This window comes from Eptatretus burgeri, chromosome 13 (genome assembly GCF_056783735.1).
Source record: "Eptatretus burgeri isolate ZD-2024b chromosome 13, Ebu_testis_v1, whole genome shotgun sequence".
NCBI classification, from domain to species: Eukaryota; Metazoa; Chordata; class Myxini; order Myxiniformes; family Myxinidae; genus Eptatretus; species Eptatretus burgeri.
The window spans coordinates 2,567,127-2,587,995 of record NC_140973.1 but is presented as its reverse complement, the minus strand read 5'-3'; the positions used below and the strand labels follow the sequence as shown (position 1 = coordinate 2,587,995).

The 20,869-nt window shown below is 47.0% G+C and overlaps 1 protein-coding gene across 1 annotated transcript in view; it reads right to left on the bottom strand.

Annotated features, from left to right (window-relative positions):
- The window catches only part of LOC147013677 (semaphorin-5A-like), a 257,475-nt gene that overhangs the window by 74,978 nt on the left and 161,628 nt on the right, over positions 1–20,869 (bottom strand). Inside the window, exons 19-20 of the mRNA XM_085851573.1 lie at positions 9,030–9,224; positions 7,179–7,340 (exon numbers count right to left, since the gene is read on the bottom strand). Of these exons, the coding sequence (XP_085707699.1) occupies positions 7,179–7,340; positions 9,030–9,224 (357 nt within the window). The remainder of the gene's footprint in view (positions 1–7,178; positions 7,341–9,029; positions 9,225–20,869) is intronic.

The following is a 20,869-nucleotide window of genomic DNA, read 5'->3' as shown; positions in this document are numbered from 1 at the left end:
TGACACATGCATTGAATAGTTTGTGAAGAATTGCGAAGCATGCGTCCTCAGCAAGAAAGCAGGAGATCCACGTCCTGCTCCTCTTCAGCCGAGATTATGGCCAGAGAAACTGTGGCAACAGCTACAGGTGGACATCTTCGGTGAGGTTTGAGTTGCACCTCACAACCAGAAGTACTTAATCGTACTCCATGATCTTCACAGCAAATGGCCTGAGATCGCTGCTACGAGTTTGATTACAACTTCATCCATTATCAGCATCCTGGACAAGATGTTTACAAGATAGGGGCTTCTCGAGTCCATTGTGACAGACAACGGACCTCAATTTACATCTGAGGAATTCACACAATACCTCAAAGCCAATGGTATTGAATATCACCTTACTCCACGGTGTAATCCGCAGAGCAATGGTGGGGTGGAGAGGTTGAACAGAGTCATCAAAGAGAGCATGAAAGCAAGTCTGGCTGATGGACAGACATTTGATCAGGCTATTCATACTCTGTTGCGCTCATATCGCTCTGCCCCTCATTCGTTGACGGGAATTCGTTGATCATTCGATATACACGAGGTGCGTTCAAAAAGTATCCAACCTTCATTTTTCGTGCGTAAACAAATGAAGTTAGGGAGGCGTGGTTTGGTGCATGTATGTAGGCGATCCTAATCCGTATGCGTGAATATTTTCCCGCCTGCAGAAGCTGTCAGTCGCCGACAGACCGCCGATGAGTGAGGAAAGTGTAAGTGAGCGCCGTCGAATTTTCGTTTTGACAAAATGACGGAAAAACTTGAACACCGCCACTGCATCAAATTTTGTATAAAGCTTGGCGATTCCCAAGTGGAAATGATCCGCAAGATTCAACAGGCCTTCGGGAACGAAGCAATGGGCACCACACAGATAAAAGAGTGGTACAACCGCTTCAAAGATGGTCGCACATCAGTGGAAAGTGAAGCACGTTCTGGTAGGACCTCAACATCCCGAAATGAGATCGTCATTGACCAAGTGAGGACCCTGCTGATGCAGGATCGTCGAATCACGATCAGAGAACTTGCAGACGAGGCGGGCGTCAGCATTGGATCCGTTCATTCCATTGTGACTGAGGATTTGGGCTTAAGGAGAATCTCAGCGAAGTTCGTGCCAAAGCTGCTAACGATCGAGCAGAAGCAACTCCATTTGGAGATCGCACAGGACATGCTGGAAACTGTGAACAGCGATCCCAACTTCTTCAACACAGTGATCACTGGCGATGAGACCACAGTGATCCGTCATTTTGTCAAAAACGAAAATCCGACGGCGCTCACTTACACTTCCTCACTCATCGGCGGTCTGTCGGTGACTGACAGCTTCTGCAGGCGAGAAAATATTCACGCATACGGATTAGGATCGCCTACATATGCGCACCAAACCATGCCTCACTAGCTTCATTTGTTTACCCACGAAAAATTAAGGTTGGATACTTTTTGAACACAACTCGTGTGTGTATATATATATATATATATATATATATATATATATATATATATATATATATATATATATATATATATATATATACATACATATAAACCTACCAACAAAATGCTGATTTTGATCTCTGGCCGACATTGTTTCTGCCAAAAGGCATTGTACTTGATGTGGTTACCTATACTGCTTGATGTCTGAGGCTGTTGCTTCAGTTTATTCCAATATTTTAATTACATTCCCTTAAAAATATCATTGAGTCGGTTTGTTTTCTTCCAGCATCCTCTTCGACCTACTGTCTGCTTTCCCATGAGCCTCGATGGCAGGATTTAAAAGTTATTATTTATTTTCCTCAACATCTTTGCAATAACAATTGACTGTTCAGAAAGGTCACTGTTTGGAGATGTAGACACCATTCATCAGTTAATGGGAACCCAGGATTGTGCCCAATTGCCAAGGAGACTGTTGAGGCAGCACCAACGCTCTGCACAGAGTATGGTCCCAATGGATGGATGGATATGTACAAGAGCAAATCAAGTTGCATCCTAATTATGATGGGATTCCTCGAATTTTAAGAAGAATGTTATTAGAATTATATGCATACACATCTCACTTTCCCTCTTTTCCTCTTCCTGATGTTCATCAGACATTCCAAATCCAAACATTTGCCCTGGGTGTACTTCATTAATGGAAGTGCATCATCTCATTGTTGTCAATTTGCTTACTCAACCTCAGTGCAGATCCAATTAAATCTCAGCACAAAGCGTTAGAGCATTCGCCGACACAATTCATCCCTCACCGTTTCCCCTCCCTGGAGATACATAAGTGAAATTTGCTTTCCCTTCCTGAGAAAGACTTATGCCCATGATTATAATTAGATGTTATGTTGGAAATTTGATAATTATGGTTTCAATTTGTCTCTTTATCATCGTAAATGTTTCCATGAAAGTGCAACTTGTGTGCTGGTTGAAAGTACAAGAGTTCACTCAAACAGCTATTTTTCCTATTGGGTTTGTGTGGCCATATTGCAAACCCTTGGGGCTTCATCATCTCATTTCTTCACTGCACTCCAATCACTTCCTCTCAACTGTTCCGAAAAAAAAACTCAGTTATTAAGCTCCAGTTGGTATCAGCCCAGCCAGGGGCTTGTATTTTGGGCTCGTTCAGTCTATACTCGAAAATAACGGGACACATTTCTTTCATATTTGGCCCATGTTTGTAATAATATCTGGATATTAGGCCCATCACATGATTTTGGGATCAGAGCCAAAAAGCATGGGACATGTGATTCCATTTCCCAATTTTGGTATTTATTTTAAAACTATTTATGGGAGAGAACAGGACAGGATTGTACAGTATATGCGTTTGAAAGCCATTATATATTATATATACTTTACCATCTACGCTACCAACCTAAAACATTAAATTATTTATCTACCTAGCAAATACAACCTGTCGCTTTGCTGACAGGAATACTGAGGGGGGGGAGGTTGGAGAGGGGGGGGAGGGGGGGGGGAGGGGGGGGGAAAGAGGGGGGAAAGAGGGGGGAAGAGGGGGAAGAGGGGGAAAGAGGGGGAGAGAGGGGAGAGAGGGGAGAGAGGGGGAGAGAGGGGGAGAGAGGGGGAGAGTGATTAGGTAAAGGGGGAAAGACGAGAGGAGAGAAGAGGGAGGGGAGAGAGAGGAGGGGGAAGGGAGGGAGAGGAGGGAAAGGGGGAGAGTGATCAGGGAGGGAGAGTGGGGATGGAGGGAAAGCAAAGGCAGTGAGAGGTGAGAAGAAGGGAAGACAGTTGTGTAGTGGAGAATTAATTATGATTCATACCGTCTCATCAAAATGATTCCACATAGAATAACAGTGACGATGGAAACAAAATAATGTCTGAAATCCATTTTCTACCGGTCATATTATAAACACCACCCAGAGACAAACACCGCTTGGATGCATCCGGAGACAAACTCCCGTCTGGACGTAAACACTGCCCAGACAAGTTCGGTGGCAAACATCGCCTGGACACGTACGGAGCCAAGCTGCCCAGAGACAAGTTTCTGTCGAGACATCAGCACAGCGCTCAAATGCGTACGGAGACAAACACCGTGCTCAAATGCGTCCAGAGAAAAACACCGCGTTTGAACGTGTCCAGAGACAAACACCACACTCAAAAGCATCTGGAGACAAACACCACACTCGAACGCATCCGGAGACAAACACTGCGCTCAAACGTGCCCGGAAACAAACACCACCCGGAGACAAACACCACCTGGACGTGCCCGGAGACAAACACCGCCCGGACGTGCACGGAGACAAACACCGCCCGGACGTGCACGGAGACAAACACCGCCCTGACGTGCACGAAGACAAACACGGTCCAGAGACAGGCACCGTTCGAACACATCCAGAGACAAACTCGCGTCAGAGCATAAACACTACCCAGACACGTTCAGAGACAAACCCTGCCCAGACTCATTCGGAGAGAGAGAGAGAGAGAGAGAGAGAGAGAGAGAGAGAGAGAGAGAGAGAGAGAGAGAGAGAGAGAGAGAGAGAGAGAGAGAGAGGAGAGAGAGGTGTGTGGGAGGAGGGTGCTGCACTGTATTGGGGGGAGGTACAGCAAGAATGGGACAAAGAGAGCGAGAGCGAGAAGGGTGGGGGTAGGTCAGGTAGCAGAGAGAATATGTCGTGCTTTTTGAACAACACGCACACATGCACACACATACACACTATAGTGCTTGACCAATAGCGGCAATTTTTCGGGAATCGTCAGGTTGGAATCAGCGTGATTACAGACTGTAGTGTGTACTGTAGACATCCAAAAAAACCTTGACTATCACCGATACACAACTTTGCATTTATCCAGACATTTCAGGGATAGGTTTATTCCAAAAATTAATCTTTATAAACAGCTGCGTGTGACAGGTGGAAAAATATTTTGCTCTGCAATTTAGAAAACATGTTAATATGGCAAATGGCTTGGAAATCGGGTGTTATTAAACAAGAACTCACTCAGGATGACGGAGCACGGACCATGGAGAATGGACCACTCGCTCAGGATGATGGGGGCACGGAGTATGGACCACTCGCTCAGGATAACAGAGCATGGAGCACAGGCCACTCGCTCAGGATGATGGAGCACAGAGCATGGACCACTCGCTCAGGATGATGGAGCACAAAGCGTGGACCACTCGCTCAGAATGATGGAGCACGGAGCATGGACCACTTGCTCAGGATGACGGAGCACAGAGCATGGACCACTCGCTCAGGATGACGGGGCTCGGAACACAGACCACTCACTCACGATGACGGAGCACTTGCTCAGGATGATGGAGCACAGAGCACGGACCACTCGCTCAGGATGACGGAGCACAGAGAACAGACCACTCACTCAGGATTATGGACCACTCACTCAGGATGACAGAGCACAGAGAACGGACCACTCGCTCAGGATGACGGAGCACGGACCACTCACTCAGGATGACGGAACACAGAGCACAGACCACTCACTCAGGATGACGGAGCACAGAGCATGGAAGCGTCAAGGAAGCAACTTTCTACAGAACATTATGTGAATATCCAAATAAAACTTTGCGAGAAGAAGGCACACTATGAAGAAAATAGTGGAAAGCTGAAGATATACAATGGCATGAGGAACACTTTGCAATGCCTGAAAGAAACTGGCTTGGTGCAAGAAGAGAAATGGCCAGGAAGACCCAGAAGAACCCCCCAAAGGCAATAGAAGCACTTGAGCCGAATGAAATTGACAAAATGAAATGAGAACAGGCCTGCACGTTAACATCTTGTCAAGCACTGTGCATACAAGGCTGATTGCAGCAGGTCTGGATGGCAGATGTGCAGCAATGAAACAACTGCTGAGAACACATAATAAGGTGAAAAGACTGAAATTTGAAGGATAACACTGAGATTGGGTACTCTATTCTGATGAATCGAAGTTTGAACTTTTTGGATCCAAGAGATGCCAGTTCGTACGCTGAAAACCAGGAGAACACTATGACACACAATGTTTGTAGCTCACTGGTGAACATGGGGGAGGTTCTGTGACTGGGGTTGTATCTCAGCTTTAGGTGGAGGGAAATTTGTTAAAATCAATGGGACACCAACAAAAGAGAAGTACAAGCAGATACTGCGGCACCAGGCAGTTCCTAGTGGAAATAATTTCATCTGAAGAAGATTCATTTTTCAACAAGATCAAAATAAAAATAACATTTCTAATATCATAAAACAGGATTTGGAAAACAAGGTTACAGCTGGTATGTTCCAAGTGTTACAATGGCCACCCAGAGTCTGGACATGAGTCCCATTGAGGCCATATTGGATTACCTGAAAACAGAGAACAAGAGGAACCCAACTAACCTCACAAAACTGTGGAATGTACTTCAGGATATATGGCACAATATTCCTGTAAGGCCATTTCAGTCATATACAGGAAGCATGGGTAAAAGGGTGATGGAACCCCAATGGAAGTTTAAACACCACGGTATATGGAAAATCCACCCAGACAAAAAAACCTTCACTTTGAGTTTTGCCACCCCACACACCATAAAAGAGCTGTGGTAAACACACTCATGAAAAGAGCAAGAAACAAACCGTCCACTTTAGAGGGGAAGATGAATGAGATCAAACATCTGAAATGGGTCTGGAAAACCAATGGCTATCAAGACCACCTCTGCCCAAAAAACAAAATGGTCATGGCAGCTCCAAGAAATCAGGAATTTGCACAGGAACGATCTAATGTCTTCTGTGTACTACCTTTGGCCAGGATTATGCCAAAGGATTGGCAGGATTTATCGATAGGGGTAAAGGTAAACTTTCAACCTACATACACCTGGAGACGAGCATGAACTAGCGCCAAGGACAGAATACACAAGAATAACTGCACATGTGTGGTATACACTATTCCATGTGTATGTGGTGTGGAACATATAGGAAAGACCGGAAGGACTTTGGTCCACGTCATCAAAGAACACCGCAAGGCCTTTGGATGCAACCACCCGGAAAAGTCTGCTTTGCGAAGCATGGCTTAAGAGCTGGCCGTATTCCCCGATGAGATAATGTGAACCATTGACATTGGTACTTCATCCTACTTTCTCATGAACAATGAGATCTCTAATTGAATCCTTTATGGAGATCAGTACTATATTCCAATTTACCTGTGCAGTGCACTGCCATTTCTTTGTGTCACCTGTCGCTCTGTAACGTCCAAGGGATTGTTCCCGACTATGTTGAGAAAGTGTGGAACAAATACAAAAGCCCGCATGGAATTTTCCAGCGTAGTCTTCGTACCTCTGACAATTAATGTGCAATTCATCACCATGTACCTCCTGGTGAGGGAAGTTGTGTGTATTGTCTTTCAGCTGAATAATTCCGACAGTTGGTGCATCTGCCGAACTTTTAGAGATTTTTCTCCACCGTACATGTCCTGCAGTTTCATTGCTGCAGATCTATGCTTATTGTCTCCTTTCCTGCTCCTGAAAATTAACATTTGCACACATTAATTATAACCTTGCTCATTGTCTCATTGTGATTGAACTTACCATTTTTTCAGAGTAACTGTTTAGAAGCCATTTTTAGTGTTGCATTTTGTCTTCACTTATTTATTTTATTTAGTATTACCCATACATACCCAAACATGAGCAATTTTCTCCTGCAAAAAAATAAAAATAAAAATACAATTGAGCCTTTTACTACAAGATATCTGGACAATGAGTAATATCATACCTGGGCATCCCTGCATCCTGCAGGATTCTTTTTCATCCGGAGGACCCACGCACAACCGTGAATCCTCAGCAATGGTGCAATGACGGCTGCGAGTCTTGAGGCTCAAGCTACATGGGCCTGAACACTTTGACCAGGCTGACCAACATGTCCAGCCACCTTCACCTGCGAAACACACCTGGCTGGTAATCGCACTTTCAGTGTCATCTTTCATCTCTTACACGTTGATAAATAAGGATGACCGGAAGTCTTGCCTGGTTTACAAAGGAATGAGAATTTAAAGCACCATAAATCGCAAAACAACAACAAAAAAAGCAGATTGTATTTGACATCGGGGATGGAAGGATGGCCTAGAGGTACGCACATTCGCCTCTAAGCTGTCTAGCCTGGGTTTGAATCCCAACCTACCTATAAACTGTCACCTCGGTGTGTCGCAGGCCAGGTGATTCATCAATGTGTGTGCTGTTCCTCGGATGGATGTTAATCAGGAATCCCTTTTATCAGCATTCATTGGGCATTAACACAGTGTCCTTCATGAAGAGTTGGTGAGCTATCGCCGGCACAATGAACAAATTACAAATTCCTGCCCGAACTACTAAGTCGAACATCCAGCCTGGCCAGCCGGTTCGTAAAATACCTGGTCCCAAAACTTCCCCCGGCCAACTCCATAATAACATGGGAATAACTGTGGCCTTTGAAGAAGAACTGTATTTGAGATCAATAAATACATTTTAAATGCTGGCTTAACCACACCAGCAGAAAGGCAGCATTATCGCGTGTGCAACACCCCAGAGTTCCCATCATGTACTGCCTTTTTGGCTGCTGGTTGCATCATTGGTTAGGGGCACGGCTATGCCGCTGATGCAGTGCCCCTATTACCAGTATACTGGAACTCATTTCGCCGACCTCGGAAGGATTACAGGCTGTCAACCTCCTGGTGTTAATTCAGTGGCAACGAGGGCTCAAACTCAGGACCTGCAGATCCCAACCCACTGCTACCACAGAGTGAAAGTGAAATTGAAATGGATTTTCACATTAAGACATTCAAATCATGATAATATATATATATATATATATATATATATATATATATATATATATACATATGTACAGGTCAAACTCTGATTGATTATCACAATTTAAAAGAACATATAATAATAATAGAAATGGATACGAGAAAAGTTAGGACGAGTGAGCTAAAAAGGTTAGCGAGCGATGACATGGAGACGGGATAGAGTTCTCCTTTATACAAGTGTTTCATTCATACAATCCCATGGGATACAAGTGTCAAACTGTAAGGTTTCCAATTCCTGATGGAGCGTGCTGTTGTGGCTCTCAAGGTTTACATGAAAGCAAGGCCTGCAAAAACAACTCTCACAAGAACAATTGTTTGTGGATCATTTACCAAATCGATTACAACTCATTCCTTTATTATCGCTGTGTGAATTCAACACCAATATTTTACATTTGATATAATCTGATCTGATCTCGTTTCAGAAGGCTCAACGTATTGATGGGGCTGTTACAAGTACAGGTCGGTTAATTCCAGGAAGAATCCTTATGAGGCAGTCATCAACATGTTTCCTTTGGTTGTTATCCTAATTCTTCAACTTTGATTTTCTCACCATTTGTTTTTTGTTTGTTTGCTTTCAACATTATGTATGAAAGTTATACGAGTTACCATAGTTTGTAAGAGTACGTTTATATCAACGTTGCAAAGGAAACCATGAGTGTAATATTATCCTATATGGTGAGAGGCAAATTCAATGGTGTAAACAGAAAAAACAACAACTTTCAGAAACAAGGTCCAAAATAGGGGAAATATGTGAATATGAATGGTCGACAGCAAAGTACCTGCACAAAGCTGCAGTCTGCACTCTTCGAACTGTGTGCTTGGGCCGAGGCAAGCAGGTGTCAGGTAGCGTGTGGGCGCTGGTGGCGTGCAGTCCCGCCGTCGGACGCGGAACCCCAAGCCACAGGAGCGGGAGCAAGACTCCCACGGTGACCATAATGACCACCCAGGTTCTAACTTTGCTTCAAACTGCAGTTCTACACAGGAAATCAGGATCATCACTTTCATGAGAGCCATAAAATAACCGAGATCGACATGAATAAGGTGCCGATGAGTTTATAACGGTGATGTGCAATCGGTGGGAAAGGAATACAGGATTGCCGACCAAAACGACTGAACATCATACACCCTGATGGGTGATGTCTATGAGCTTGCCACACTTTTCTCATCCCTAATCCTCCCCCCCATACACCCAAAGATAAGTCGTTAGTTTGACAGACTTATTTAATTTGGTGTTGGCGTAGCACAAGCATGATGGGCTGAACGGCCTCCTCCTGCGTCAAATTTCCTTCTTATTCGTTGTTATGATGTCTCTCACATACACTTGAGCAGATTTAGGACTCCAGGGCCTAAGGTTGCTTCAGTTATTGCCTATTTGCCGTTCTCATGTTTACAACAGTTTAATCACAAAGAGTGAACATTGAAGCCCCAGGATGTGCCAGAAATAAGTTTGTACAACCCGCTCGACTTGGCACGGGTATCACATGTTCGGTGATGTTTCTGTCATGTCTCATGACACCTGTTATTCCACCTACAGAAATCAAGTATCCATCACATCTTACAGCATGGTGTGCTTCAGGCCTTCATCACACACGTCATGTACCCCCCCCCCCACCATGGTTTAGCAAATAGATCTGTCTCGATGTCTGACAAGCAAACATGATTGTTGCTCTTAGTATCAACACAACGAGCGCACAAACAAATAGTTTAAAATGATATACTTTGTTTATATCTGAAAGCAGCAGGCACGTTTTAAACATGTGACTCAAAGAGAATCGTGTTACACCGACGTTAAATAGACAAGCTGTTCTTGTTTATGGCTTCACTTTCGAAGGAACTCACCTCAATATCAAAGAGATACATTTCACATTTTCAAAACCAATGTGACCTCACAATGGCGACGTTACAATAACATTGTGCCATTCCCAAGGCTTAACACACTAACCACCGAGCTGTCTAGTCTGCTGGGTTCAAATTTTGGCCCAGCTATAAACTTTCATTCTGATGCTTCATGTGCAGTACGAGGCATCGTGTGGTCCATCCCTCGGATGCACGTTAAGCCGGTCGACCCATCTGCCAGCAATGGTCATTGGTAGATGTTAACTATTCCACAGTGTCTTTCACGAGGAGTAGGCAAGTTATCGCTGGTACCCTGGAAAAAATAACAAATTCCCACCACCTTCAGTCAGATGTCAAGCTGGTTCATGAATGATTTGGGCCATAAATTCACCTGGAAGCATCCTGAAGCTCACCTGGATCAGGAGCAACGGTCACTCAAACCACTCAGTAACTGATTCACTCACTCACTTACCTACAGACACTGCTCGATCGCATAAGCTCACCGGACAAAAGTCCAGATGAAGTAATAATTGGGGTCATGAAAAGAAGTGAAAGCAATGGTGTTTCCATCACAGCAGCTATATTATTTGGCTACTTGCAATCTACTGAGGATCCCTGAGATCAGAGAGGATTTGAGTGACAGTTTGAGTCTTATGGTTAGATGGAGGTGCTGTGTAATGGACATATCTATCTACAACGTAGAGTGTTTTTCATATAAAATATTATCATATAAACTAGTGTATGATAAAAATTATTAATATGTAGTAAGACTTTAAATAAAAGTAAAAATTAAATAAGTTTGAATAAGGATATTGCGTTGCTGTGTTGACTGTCAAGACACAACTTTGAAGTTGTCGTCCATTGATGTTGAGTCATGCACTGATGTGGACCTGCAACTGTGGTTGTGGATCCACTGTTTGGAGATGTTCTGGGCTGAAAGGATCGAAACCTCGATGATAAACGGTGTCCAGCTGATGATCTGGGCAGTTGGGAAATCAGGCAATTGTTTATAAGTTAAGATTATAACTTCAAATATAATAACTTATGTAAGTACTTACCAGTACGTGTGTGTGTGTGTGTGTGTGTGTGTGTGTGTGTGTGTGTGTGTGTGTGTGTGTGTGTGTGTGTGTGTGTGTGTGTGTGTGTGTGTGTGTGTGTGTTGTGTGTGTTGTTATGTCCAGCTTCCTTTGGAGTACAGTGCGGTAATTGGTCTTCAATCCACCCAAAACGTTCATCTTCTGTCTTGATTGAAAAACATCTTGCCACACCACAGCCTATCATGCTCTAATATGGTGAGATGTTTTTTTTTTTCAATATCACTGGACTGTTTGTGATGTTAACTAGAATGAGTGATCAAAGATTGCATACCCACTCCTAGACTTGTTTTCTGTAGTGTTATAGTTAGTATTATATCGACATACTCACATTCTAATTGTACATACTTTGTAGACGTACGCACATTCTAATTGTACATATGTTACGTTTGTGGAGGGGTGGGGGGTTAGCTATGACCTTAGAACAGATACAAATGCAGAGTAGTATGGTCCCAGTACGAGTAGCTAGTCCATCTCGATGTAATAATCAGGGACACGTCAGCTTCAGGATTGTCTTGTTTGAATGTGCATCATACAGCAGATGGTGCGTGGAAATAATGAATTCGGGATTAAGGTTAAGGAAATTGTAAATACTAGTATGGGCCCGTAGGGGCGGGCCCGTAGGTGCGTAAACGATGACTGGATTGGGGCATTATTTCAATTAGATCGGACCAACCGTATCATAAATGGCCAGAACTTGGGAAACACCTGGGAAAAATATTCAGGTCCCCAGCGTCAATTGTGACATCATATCAAATGAAGAATTGTGACGCCCCTCTCTCTCACCCCCCTCGCTCCCCCTCCTCTCTCGCCCCCACTCTCGCCCCTCCTCTCTCCCCTCCTCGCTCCCCCTCCTCGCTCCCCCTCCTCTCTCGCCCCTCCTCTCTCCCCCTCGCTCCCCCTCCTCTCTCCCCCTCCTCTCTCGCCCCACTCTCGCCCCTCCTCTCTCCCCCTCTCTTGAATTGTGAAGCCCCTCTCTCTCACCCCCTTTCCCCCTCTCTCCCTCCCTCTCTCTCGCCCCTCTCTTGCCCTCCTCTCTCTCCCCCTCTCTCCCCCTCTCTCATCCCTAGTCTCACCCCTCCTCTATTCCCCCTCTCTCTCTCCCCCTCTCTCACCCCTAGTCTCGCCCATCCTCTCTCCCACCTCCTCTCTCCCCCTCCTCTCTTGCCCCTCTCTCTCGCCCCTCTCTCTCCCCCTTATCTTCCCCCCTCTAACCCCCCTAGTCTCGCCCTTCCTCTCCCCCCCTCCTCTCTCGTCCCCACTCTCATCCCCCCTCTCCCGTCCCCTCTCTCGCAGATATTGGTCGACAGATAAATGGCCGTAACTTGGGAACTGCTTGTCCGATTAATATCAAACCTCGAAAAGGCACATCCACGGGTCCCCAGCAATATTCCTGGCAAGTTTCAATCAGATCGGACCATCAATCATGCAAAATAAATAAAAATAATAAATAAATAAATAAACAAACATTAATTGTGACGTCGTTCGTGACGTCATAGCACCGTGTCTCGTCATTGGTCGACAGATAAATGGCCGTAACTTGGGAACCGCTTGTCCGATTAATATCAAACCTTGAAAAGGCACATCAGCGGGTCCCCGGAAATATTCCTGGAAAGTTTCAATCAGATCGGACTGGCGGTCGTTGAGAAACGGTGGTCGCAGACAGACAGAGACACACACACACACACAGACAAACACACACACACACACACACACACACACACACACACACACACACACACACACACACACACACACACACACACACACACACACACACACACACACACACACACACACACACACACACACTGCTGGAATTATAGATAGATAACCCCTTGTAATGTCCCGCCAGGTGGGACCAGATGGCATTGTGGATCTGCGAGGCAATGGAGAGGGGGCAGCACAGCTATGGATGCCTCTTGGGGTGGAGTGTTTTCCAGATTGTGAGAGGAAGAGCCGGTGCGGTGCTTTTTGGGGAGATCGTGAGTCTGAGGAGAGCCTGAGAAGGATCGTGGACTTGAAGGAGCACTGTCTGAGGAGAGCCTGAGAAATATCACGAGTCTAAGGAGAGCCTGAGAAGGATCGTGGACTCGGAGGAGAGCCGACTGAGCAGAGTTCATGAAGGAGATCGGCCTGCTCGCCTGCCTCTCACCTGTGCCTGTTTTGTCGTGCCTGCAGCCTGTCCATCGTCCCTGGATCCTGCCATGCCCTCATCCCCTGTTTGTCTATCAGCAGCTGAAGCCACCCTGTTCTTGTTCCCTTTCTGTGATTGAGGCCAGAGTGAGGCACCAAAGGTTTTATTGTTATTGTAAATAGTTATTTTTTTTATCGATTCTTTGTTCCCCCATTCTTCCCCACCTCAACCCATCGGCGTATCCCTCCGTCGGTCAAACTTCCCTTGTTATTTGTTTCGGGAATAAACCCATTGGTTTTATAAAAGCTTAAGGTTCTCCTGTTTCTCCTCACAGCCACGCACATGCAAAGCCGCCATTAATTGAACACAGTCCAAGGAAGTCAAAGCGAGTTCAGTCCATCTGTGCAGCATCGGTCTTCATCAGTGTGGACACAACAATTGGTGTCAGGAGTGAGATTTAGAACCCGAAATCTTCTAAATTTAAAGTGAATTGGTGTCGAGAGAGCGTTGGGGAACTAACTGCAAATTAATTAATTATTTTTTTTAATTATTTAAGCGTGCGCAGGAATAAATCTGCTGCACGAAATTGTGGATGTGCAGGAGATCGCTGCATGAGGAAGCAGCGAGGATGAGGGAAGCATGCTGGGGGTTGGGATTAGGGAGGAGCCTCGAGTAAGGACCTCCTCTATTCATGAGCGATCTATCCAGGAAACGGGCACGATGCCATTCCAGGCCATTTGTGAGCAATTAATAACGCAATTGGGAGCACAAATGAATGAAATGAAAAGTGAAATGTGTGAGCAAAGGAGCGAACAGGGTGAATGAATGGAGGGTCAAATGAACAAAAAGAAAGACGAGTTGAAAAATGACAAATAATATAAAGCAAATACTGAATTAAAAACGAGATGAAAAGTGATTTAGGGGTGAGGATTGAAAATAAAATGGAAGAAATAAAGAATGAAATGGAAGCACCTTAATTGATGGAATGGCAAGTTGGCTTAACTTTTGGGGGGGGGAGGAAAATTCCATGGGTACATGTTTGAAAAATTAAAAATGGTCTGAAGGAGCATCATGCCAGTGAGAATGTCGCTCTGTTCCAGTGGAAAAAGACCGTCCACAAGACTAGCGTCCATCATCCTGAGTGAGCTGGTGTCGGCGGAGGTTGTGCCGGGTCCCTGAGTGTCTGAGATGGATCCTGTCTGGGTCAACTCGGCACCCGGAGTTGTTGACCCGCAGGCACAGGGTGTGTTTTAGGGCAGCGTTTTTTTACCATTGTGTTTTTACCATTGGACAGTGGGTAAGAAGGATAAAGTTGAGTGGTAGGTCATTGAGAAGAGACAGGGCACTGTGAGCCTTTGTCAGTTGGAGCCCCGATTGGGATGTAAATGTTTTTGGACTGCGAATGCAGAGGTAGGAGCTGTGGAGTTGTGAGCAGCTGGTGCCTCATGACAATGGAGAAAAGTTAGAAGAGCGGGAGGCTCAGGGCCAGCAGTGGCTGCAGAGAGGGGCTTAAGGCAAAATAGGAATAACGGGGTAATTATATGCAGCTGCGTTTGGAAATGCGAGACCAGAAATTTAAAATTTGGGGAATTTCTTTTGGAGCAGCCTTGGTGGGAGTTGGTCCCCGAGTTGCGGAATTGAGACTAGGGAAGGTTAAGGGGGCCGGCCTCGTGTGAAATTGCCCACCTAGGGAATTGAGTTGAGCCAGGAAGCTGGCTAGCTGAACTGGCAGAATTTGGACGTGGGGTTCGCCCATGGGTGTGGTATGACCCGGGCCCCACGGGGAGTCTGGTAGAGTGTGGCATCCCTTGTCCATCGAGGCACCGTCCGAGCGAGTGTCTCAGGCCGGTGGGGTCGCCAGACTCTGGAGGGGGTTGAGACCTCTGGGGTCCGGAGTGGTTTATCCTGTGCGCCTGGTATGGTGCACTGTGAAGACCACGAGGGGAAGGTGTAGCGGGCCATGCCTTGGTGGCGTCACCACTGAGGGCCAGTAAGGGCCTGAGGATGAGACTGCCCAGGCATGTGACCTGGCAGCCTCTCCTTGAGGCTCTGGGACAGCTAGCATGTGGCAACCTGCCATACTGTGCTGGGCTATGGACACGGGTCAAAGTACCTTTACCGGGTATAAGTGCAGCCCACTGGACAACAACCGGATCATCTGTAGAAAGTTATGGAGTGTTTGGGAAAGGCCTGGAGAGGCCAGGATAACCTTCCACAGATGGACCACTGTGATTTATGGGCTCTCGGTTTGGAGAGTCCTGGGTTTAATTGGTATGTTTTACATGAGGAGATTGTCTGCAGCAGGTACTACTGGTATTGAACGGGCTCCTCAGTGGTGATTGCATTTGTGTTATATTTAGCCTTTCCCCACTGTCAGGATTCGACATGCTTTGCTATTGGAGATATGCGGATGAGTTGGTGAAATGGTAAGGGAGACGGGCAAGTGTGGCCATGAGAGCCAAGGATGTGGATTGGGTGGAAAGGGTTAAAATGAGATGTGTAGAAAATAAAGATTTGTGTTTTGGTTGAGTGTGTGTTGATGATTAGTGGGTACGCAGGCCACATCAGGGTAAATATCCAGTACCTTGTATTACAGGTCCTGTAGATTGACATGGCAGCGAGGGAGGGAGTGGCATTTGGGGTTTTGTAGGTGGGGATGGTGTCTTTGGGGTTTTGTGGTCCCATTGGTTTTGTGGCCCTGGCCCTTAATGGAGTTCTTTCATCCCCTCTTCCTGTCCAGGCTGAAGTTCTTCAAAGCAGTGTTCTGGGGCCTGTTCTTTTTCTGGTTTTCAGCAATGATCTCTCTGACTCTGTAAAATCTTTATCTCTTTGCTGATGACTCCATCATCTGCTGTACCATCTGTCATCCCTCAGATAGGCAAGCAGTGGCCTCTTCAGGTCAGGTCAGGTATGGGAGCATGTGCCAGAACAGCGCGTCGCTGCGTCCACTTTCCGCCGGTACTCCAGGGGCCTCCGTCTGGCCATCCCCCAGGCAGATGCCAGGCCCATCCCCATCTCCTTGAGATGATGGTCAACCTGCTGCAACCATGAGGCACGTGGTCGGCCCACTGGCCTCCTCCACTCATGAGACTCCCTCGCTGAGAGAATCTGGTGAGCAGGATCAGCGTCAGGAAAAGCTTGAGCCACATGTCCTTGGCCGCAGCTGACGCTCACGGACTATGCAGGTACCACATCTCATCCGAGTCTCTCTCAGCAACCGCTCGTTGGACACAAAATCCGACCAGCGATAGCCAAGGATTCTCCGAAGACACCTGGTACCAAGGAATTAAGTCTCCGTCTCAGATCCTTGGTCAAAGTCCAAGTCTCGCACCCATAGAGCAAGACTGGAAGTACCAAGGACCTGAAGACTCGGACTTTCGTCCTCCCGCACAGGTACCGGCAGCGCCACACCCCATGATCCAGTGAATCCATGACTCCCCAGGCCCGACCCAGACGTCTATTGACCTCCGGCTCACAACCTGCGGAGACATGAATATCACTGCCAAGGTAAGTGAATCTATCACGACCTCAACATCCTCACCACAAACAGACACAGACAGGACAGCAGCATCCAAGATGTCACCGAAAGCCTGGATCTTTGTTTTGACCCAAGAAATCCGTAATCCCAACGGCTCCGACTCCTCATTCAGCACCTCGAGGGCCCCAAGAGGATGTCTAAAGTCTCCGCAAAGATGACTGCATCATCTGCAAAATCAAGGTCCGAGATCTTGACATTGCCAAACGATGCACCGCAACTTGATCTCTCCGACATCCTCCCAAAAATCCAGTCCATACAAGTGCTGAAAAGTGTGGGGGGAAGTACACACCCCTGACGAACTCCAGTAACAACTGGAAATAAGTCAGAGATGGTACCACCACACTTCACAGCACTCTCAGTACCAGAGTAGAGTTCAGACATCAGATCGATCAGTTTTGGTGGCACCCCACGAAGACCAAGAATCCTCCAGAGGACATCCCGATTCACTGAATCGAACGCTTTACAGAGATCAACATAGGCTGCAAGCAGCCCCTGCCGAAACTCTCGTCTGCGTTCGGTGAGGACACGACAGTGCAAGGATACGGTCAATCGTTGACCTCTTTGGTGTAAAGCCTGACTGCTCTGGACGCTGGTGCTCAAGCAGATGGTGGCGAACCCTATCAAGAATTATCCGAGCAAAGACCTTGCCCGGCACTGAGGAAACAGCGTCACCCCTCGGTAGTTGTTGCAGTCTTGGCGATCACCCTTCCCTTTCCAGAGAGGGACAACAAGGCCCCTCTTCCAGTCAGTTGGGATGATGCCTGTGTTCCAGGCAGAGCACAAAACTGCATGCAACGGCAGCGAGTGCAGCATTTCCACCAGCCTTGAGAAGTTCGGCATGGATGCCACAGATCCCTGGAGCTTTGCCCCGTTTCCAACTGGTTCACCGCAGCCCGTGTTTCCACAAGCGATGGTGGACCACAGTTGATTCCGAGGGTCAGCAACAGAGGATTGTAACACCCTTGACGTCAACTCGACAGCTGGGGGATCAGCCTGGTACAACCGCTCAAAGTAACCGGCCCAGCGGGCCCTTCACTTCAGCCTCATCTGTCAAGAGCCTACCACTCTCTGCTCGAACTGCAGTGCTCCGAGGGATGGGCTTGGATGAACGTAATGCGCGAATTCCCCTGTAAGCGGGACGAGAATCACCTGTCCACAGGTGATGCCCTACCCCCTCACAGATTCCTCGCACATAGGCCTCCTTGTCCACCCTCAGTGCACGTACAGTTTTACGCCTCAGCTCCCTGAACAGCTCAGCTCTGCCATTCAGCCTGGCCCTGCGACTCTGGTCAATGGTATCCAGTGTCCCTTGAGAGACAAAATTCTTCTTTGCCCTGCGGTGAACTCCAAGGCATCCACCGGCAACATCAAGGACGGTGGTCTTGAAGGTGCTCCACAACTCTTCAGGACCCCCCAAAGCACCCAGACCCCCCAAGTGTCCACTCAGCCTGTTCGCAAACTCCTCAGCTACTCTCTCATCCCTGAGCTTGGCAACATCCAGCCTAGGCTGGGATGGTACCATTCTCCAGGATTTAAGGTGCAACTTTAGAGTTGCTACAACAAGCCTGTGGTCAGTATTGAGGAACTGAGCACTCCGGTAGACCCTGCAGTTCTGGATCATCCTCCAACGACCGTCAATGAGGACATGGTCAATCTCCTTTGCCACACCGCCAGCGTTGGAATACCAAGTCCAGCGATGAGCTTGCGGGCGCTGAAACCATGAACCAGCCACCCTAAGTCCATGACTTCTTGCAAAGTCAAGGAACTTAGTGCTATTCTGGTTCATAGTTCCTGACCCATGGGGACCAACACACACCTCATAACCGTCCCTATCAGTTCCAGTCGATGCATTGAAATCCCCCAAGACTAGAAGTGTATCTCGTCTGGGGCACTGATCAACCACAGACTCGAGTGTGGCGTAGAATGTGTCCTTCACGGTAAGATCACTCGCCTCAGTCGGAGCATAAATAGAGACCAGGGAAATGACACCTAAGGAGTGACGAATCCTTAATCTCATAATACGCTCGTTGACCGGTGTTACCTCAATTATCATTGGGGTCAGCTTATTGGACACAGCTACAGCAACTCCTTAGGGTATGGTAACCATCAGAGCGACCAGACCAATAGTAGGTGTAACCACCCACCATTATCTCGCCGCAATCCAGTCTCCGAACCTCAGAGAGAGCTGCAATCCCGATGTCCAAACGCTTGAGCTCAGATGATAACAGAGACAGGTGATCATCCTCTCTTAGGGATAGGACATTCCAGGCACCCACCCGAAGGGACCGCCTCAGGTTAACCCAAGGAGACCGCCGTCTGGTGGGCGACACCTCAGCACCACTCCGACACACTCTCCCGCAATCTGACCCAGGGATGTTACCCGTGGTTTCCCTCCTATCAAAGATTGGGGGTCCCGAAGGCTGACCCAATCCCATCATCCGGTGAGCTGCCCTGCGAAGGAAGCTGCACAGGAGAGTACTCCCACGGAGTGGGTTTTCAGATTTTTTTGCGTTTTTGCGTTTTGCGGAATGAAGCGTTTTACGGTGGCTGGAGTGCAAATCCTGCCACCAACCTCCTAATAAGAAGTAACCCAACTGCAGGAGGACGTCCGCAGACACAGTTGGGCACTAGATATGGATGGCCGTTGGCTCACAAGGAGCTCCTCCGCCCTTTGACAGGTTTTGTTTTTAATCCTGCTGGGTGTCCATATCCAAACACCCTCCTCACCAGAAAACCTGGTGGGGGAGACGGTTTAGTCGCCGACAACCCGACCATGGAACAGGTTAGTACAGGTTTACATGGTACCTGTAGCAGGTCACAGATCGAACCTGACCTGACAAAAAGTATATATACTTTTTTTCCTCTTCACTCTCTTCACTCTCTTCAGATCTTCTTCATTCTTCAGATCTTCAGATCAGGCCTCTTCACTCTCTGCAGATCTGGATAAAATCACAAACTGGTCCAATACGTAGAACATGTCTTTATCTCTGACAAATCTCACACTCTCATGACGTCTCCAAAATGACTGCTTAGAACCCCTCCTCCCTACTTTCTCAACAATCCTCTGGAAGAAGTCTTTTCATTAAAGCTTCTGGGTCTCAATATCTGCCATGATCTTTCCTGGGAAAGCCACATTTTCCAGCTGGCCTCCAAAGCCAGTCGCCGACTGGGAATCCTCTGTCATGCAAAGTCCTTCCTCGGCCCACCTGCGCTCCTGACCATGTAAAAAGCATTCGTCCACAGCCTGATGGAGTACTGCTCTCCCCTCTGGGCTGGTGCTCCTGCCTCTCACCTTTCTCTGCTTCACGCTGTGGAAACCAAGGCATCTCCCACGGTGAGGCTGAGTCTTTGGACCTCTCACTCTCTCACTGCAGGCAGGTCGGTAGTCTTTCTGTCTTCTTCTCTCTCCTCTCTGGTCTCGCCCCCCTGCTCTCTCTGCGATTTGTCCCCACCATATTTCCGCACGGTGCTCAAGGTCCACCAACAACCCCTTTCTGATAAAACTACCAAAATCACGAATCACTGCTCACCTTCACTCTTTCATTCCTCTTTTTTCCCCGCCTTTGGAATAAACTACCTCACTCTGTACAATCCCATTCTTCCCTCCAGGCCTTCAAAACAGCTGTTCACCACCACCACCACATCCCCCATCCAAATCCTCGATCTTTTCTACCCCCGATAATCCATCCAAGCCCACCTCCTTCAAATTCCCTGCTTTCCTTCCTGAAAGTCCCTGTAATGTCCATCTTGTACACCCCGTGTTCCCCACCCCATCCCTCTCCCTTCCACAGATCTCCTAATCTCTCTGTTCCCCACTGTTTTGTCCTTTCCACTCCTGCCCCTCTTGTCTCATGCCCCCCTTGCTGTGCGATGTGTATTCGCTCTCATACGAGCCTCGACAAGGTATATATACATATATATATATATATATATATATATATATATATATATATATATATATATATATATATATATATATATATATACATATATATATATATATATATATATATA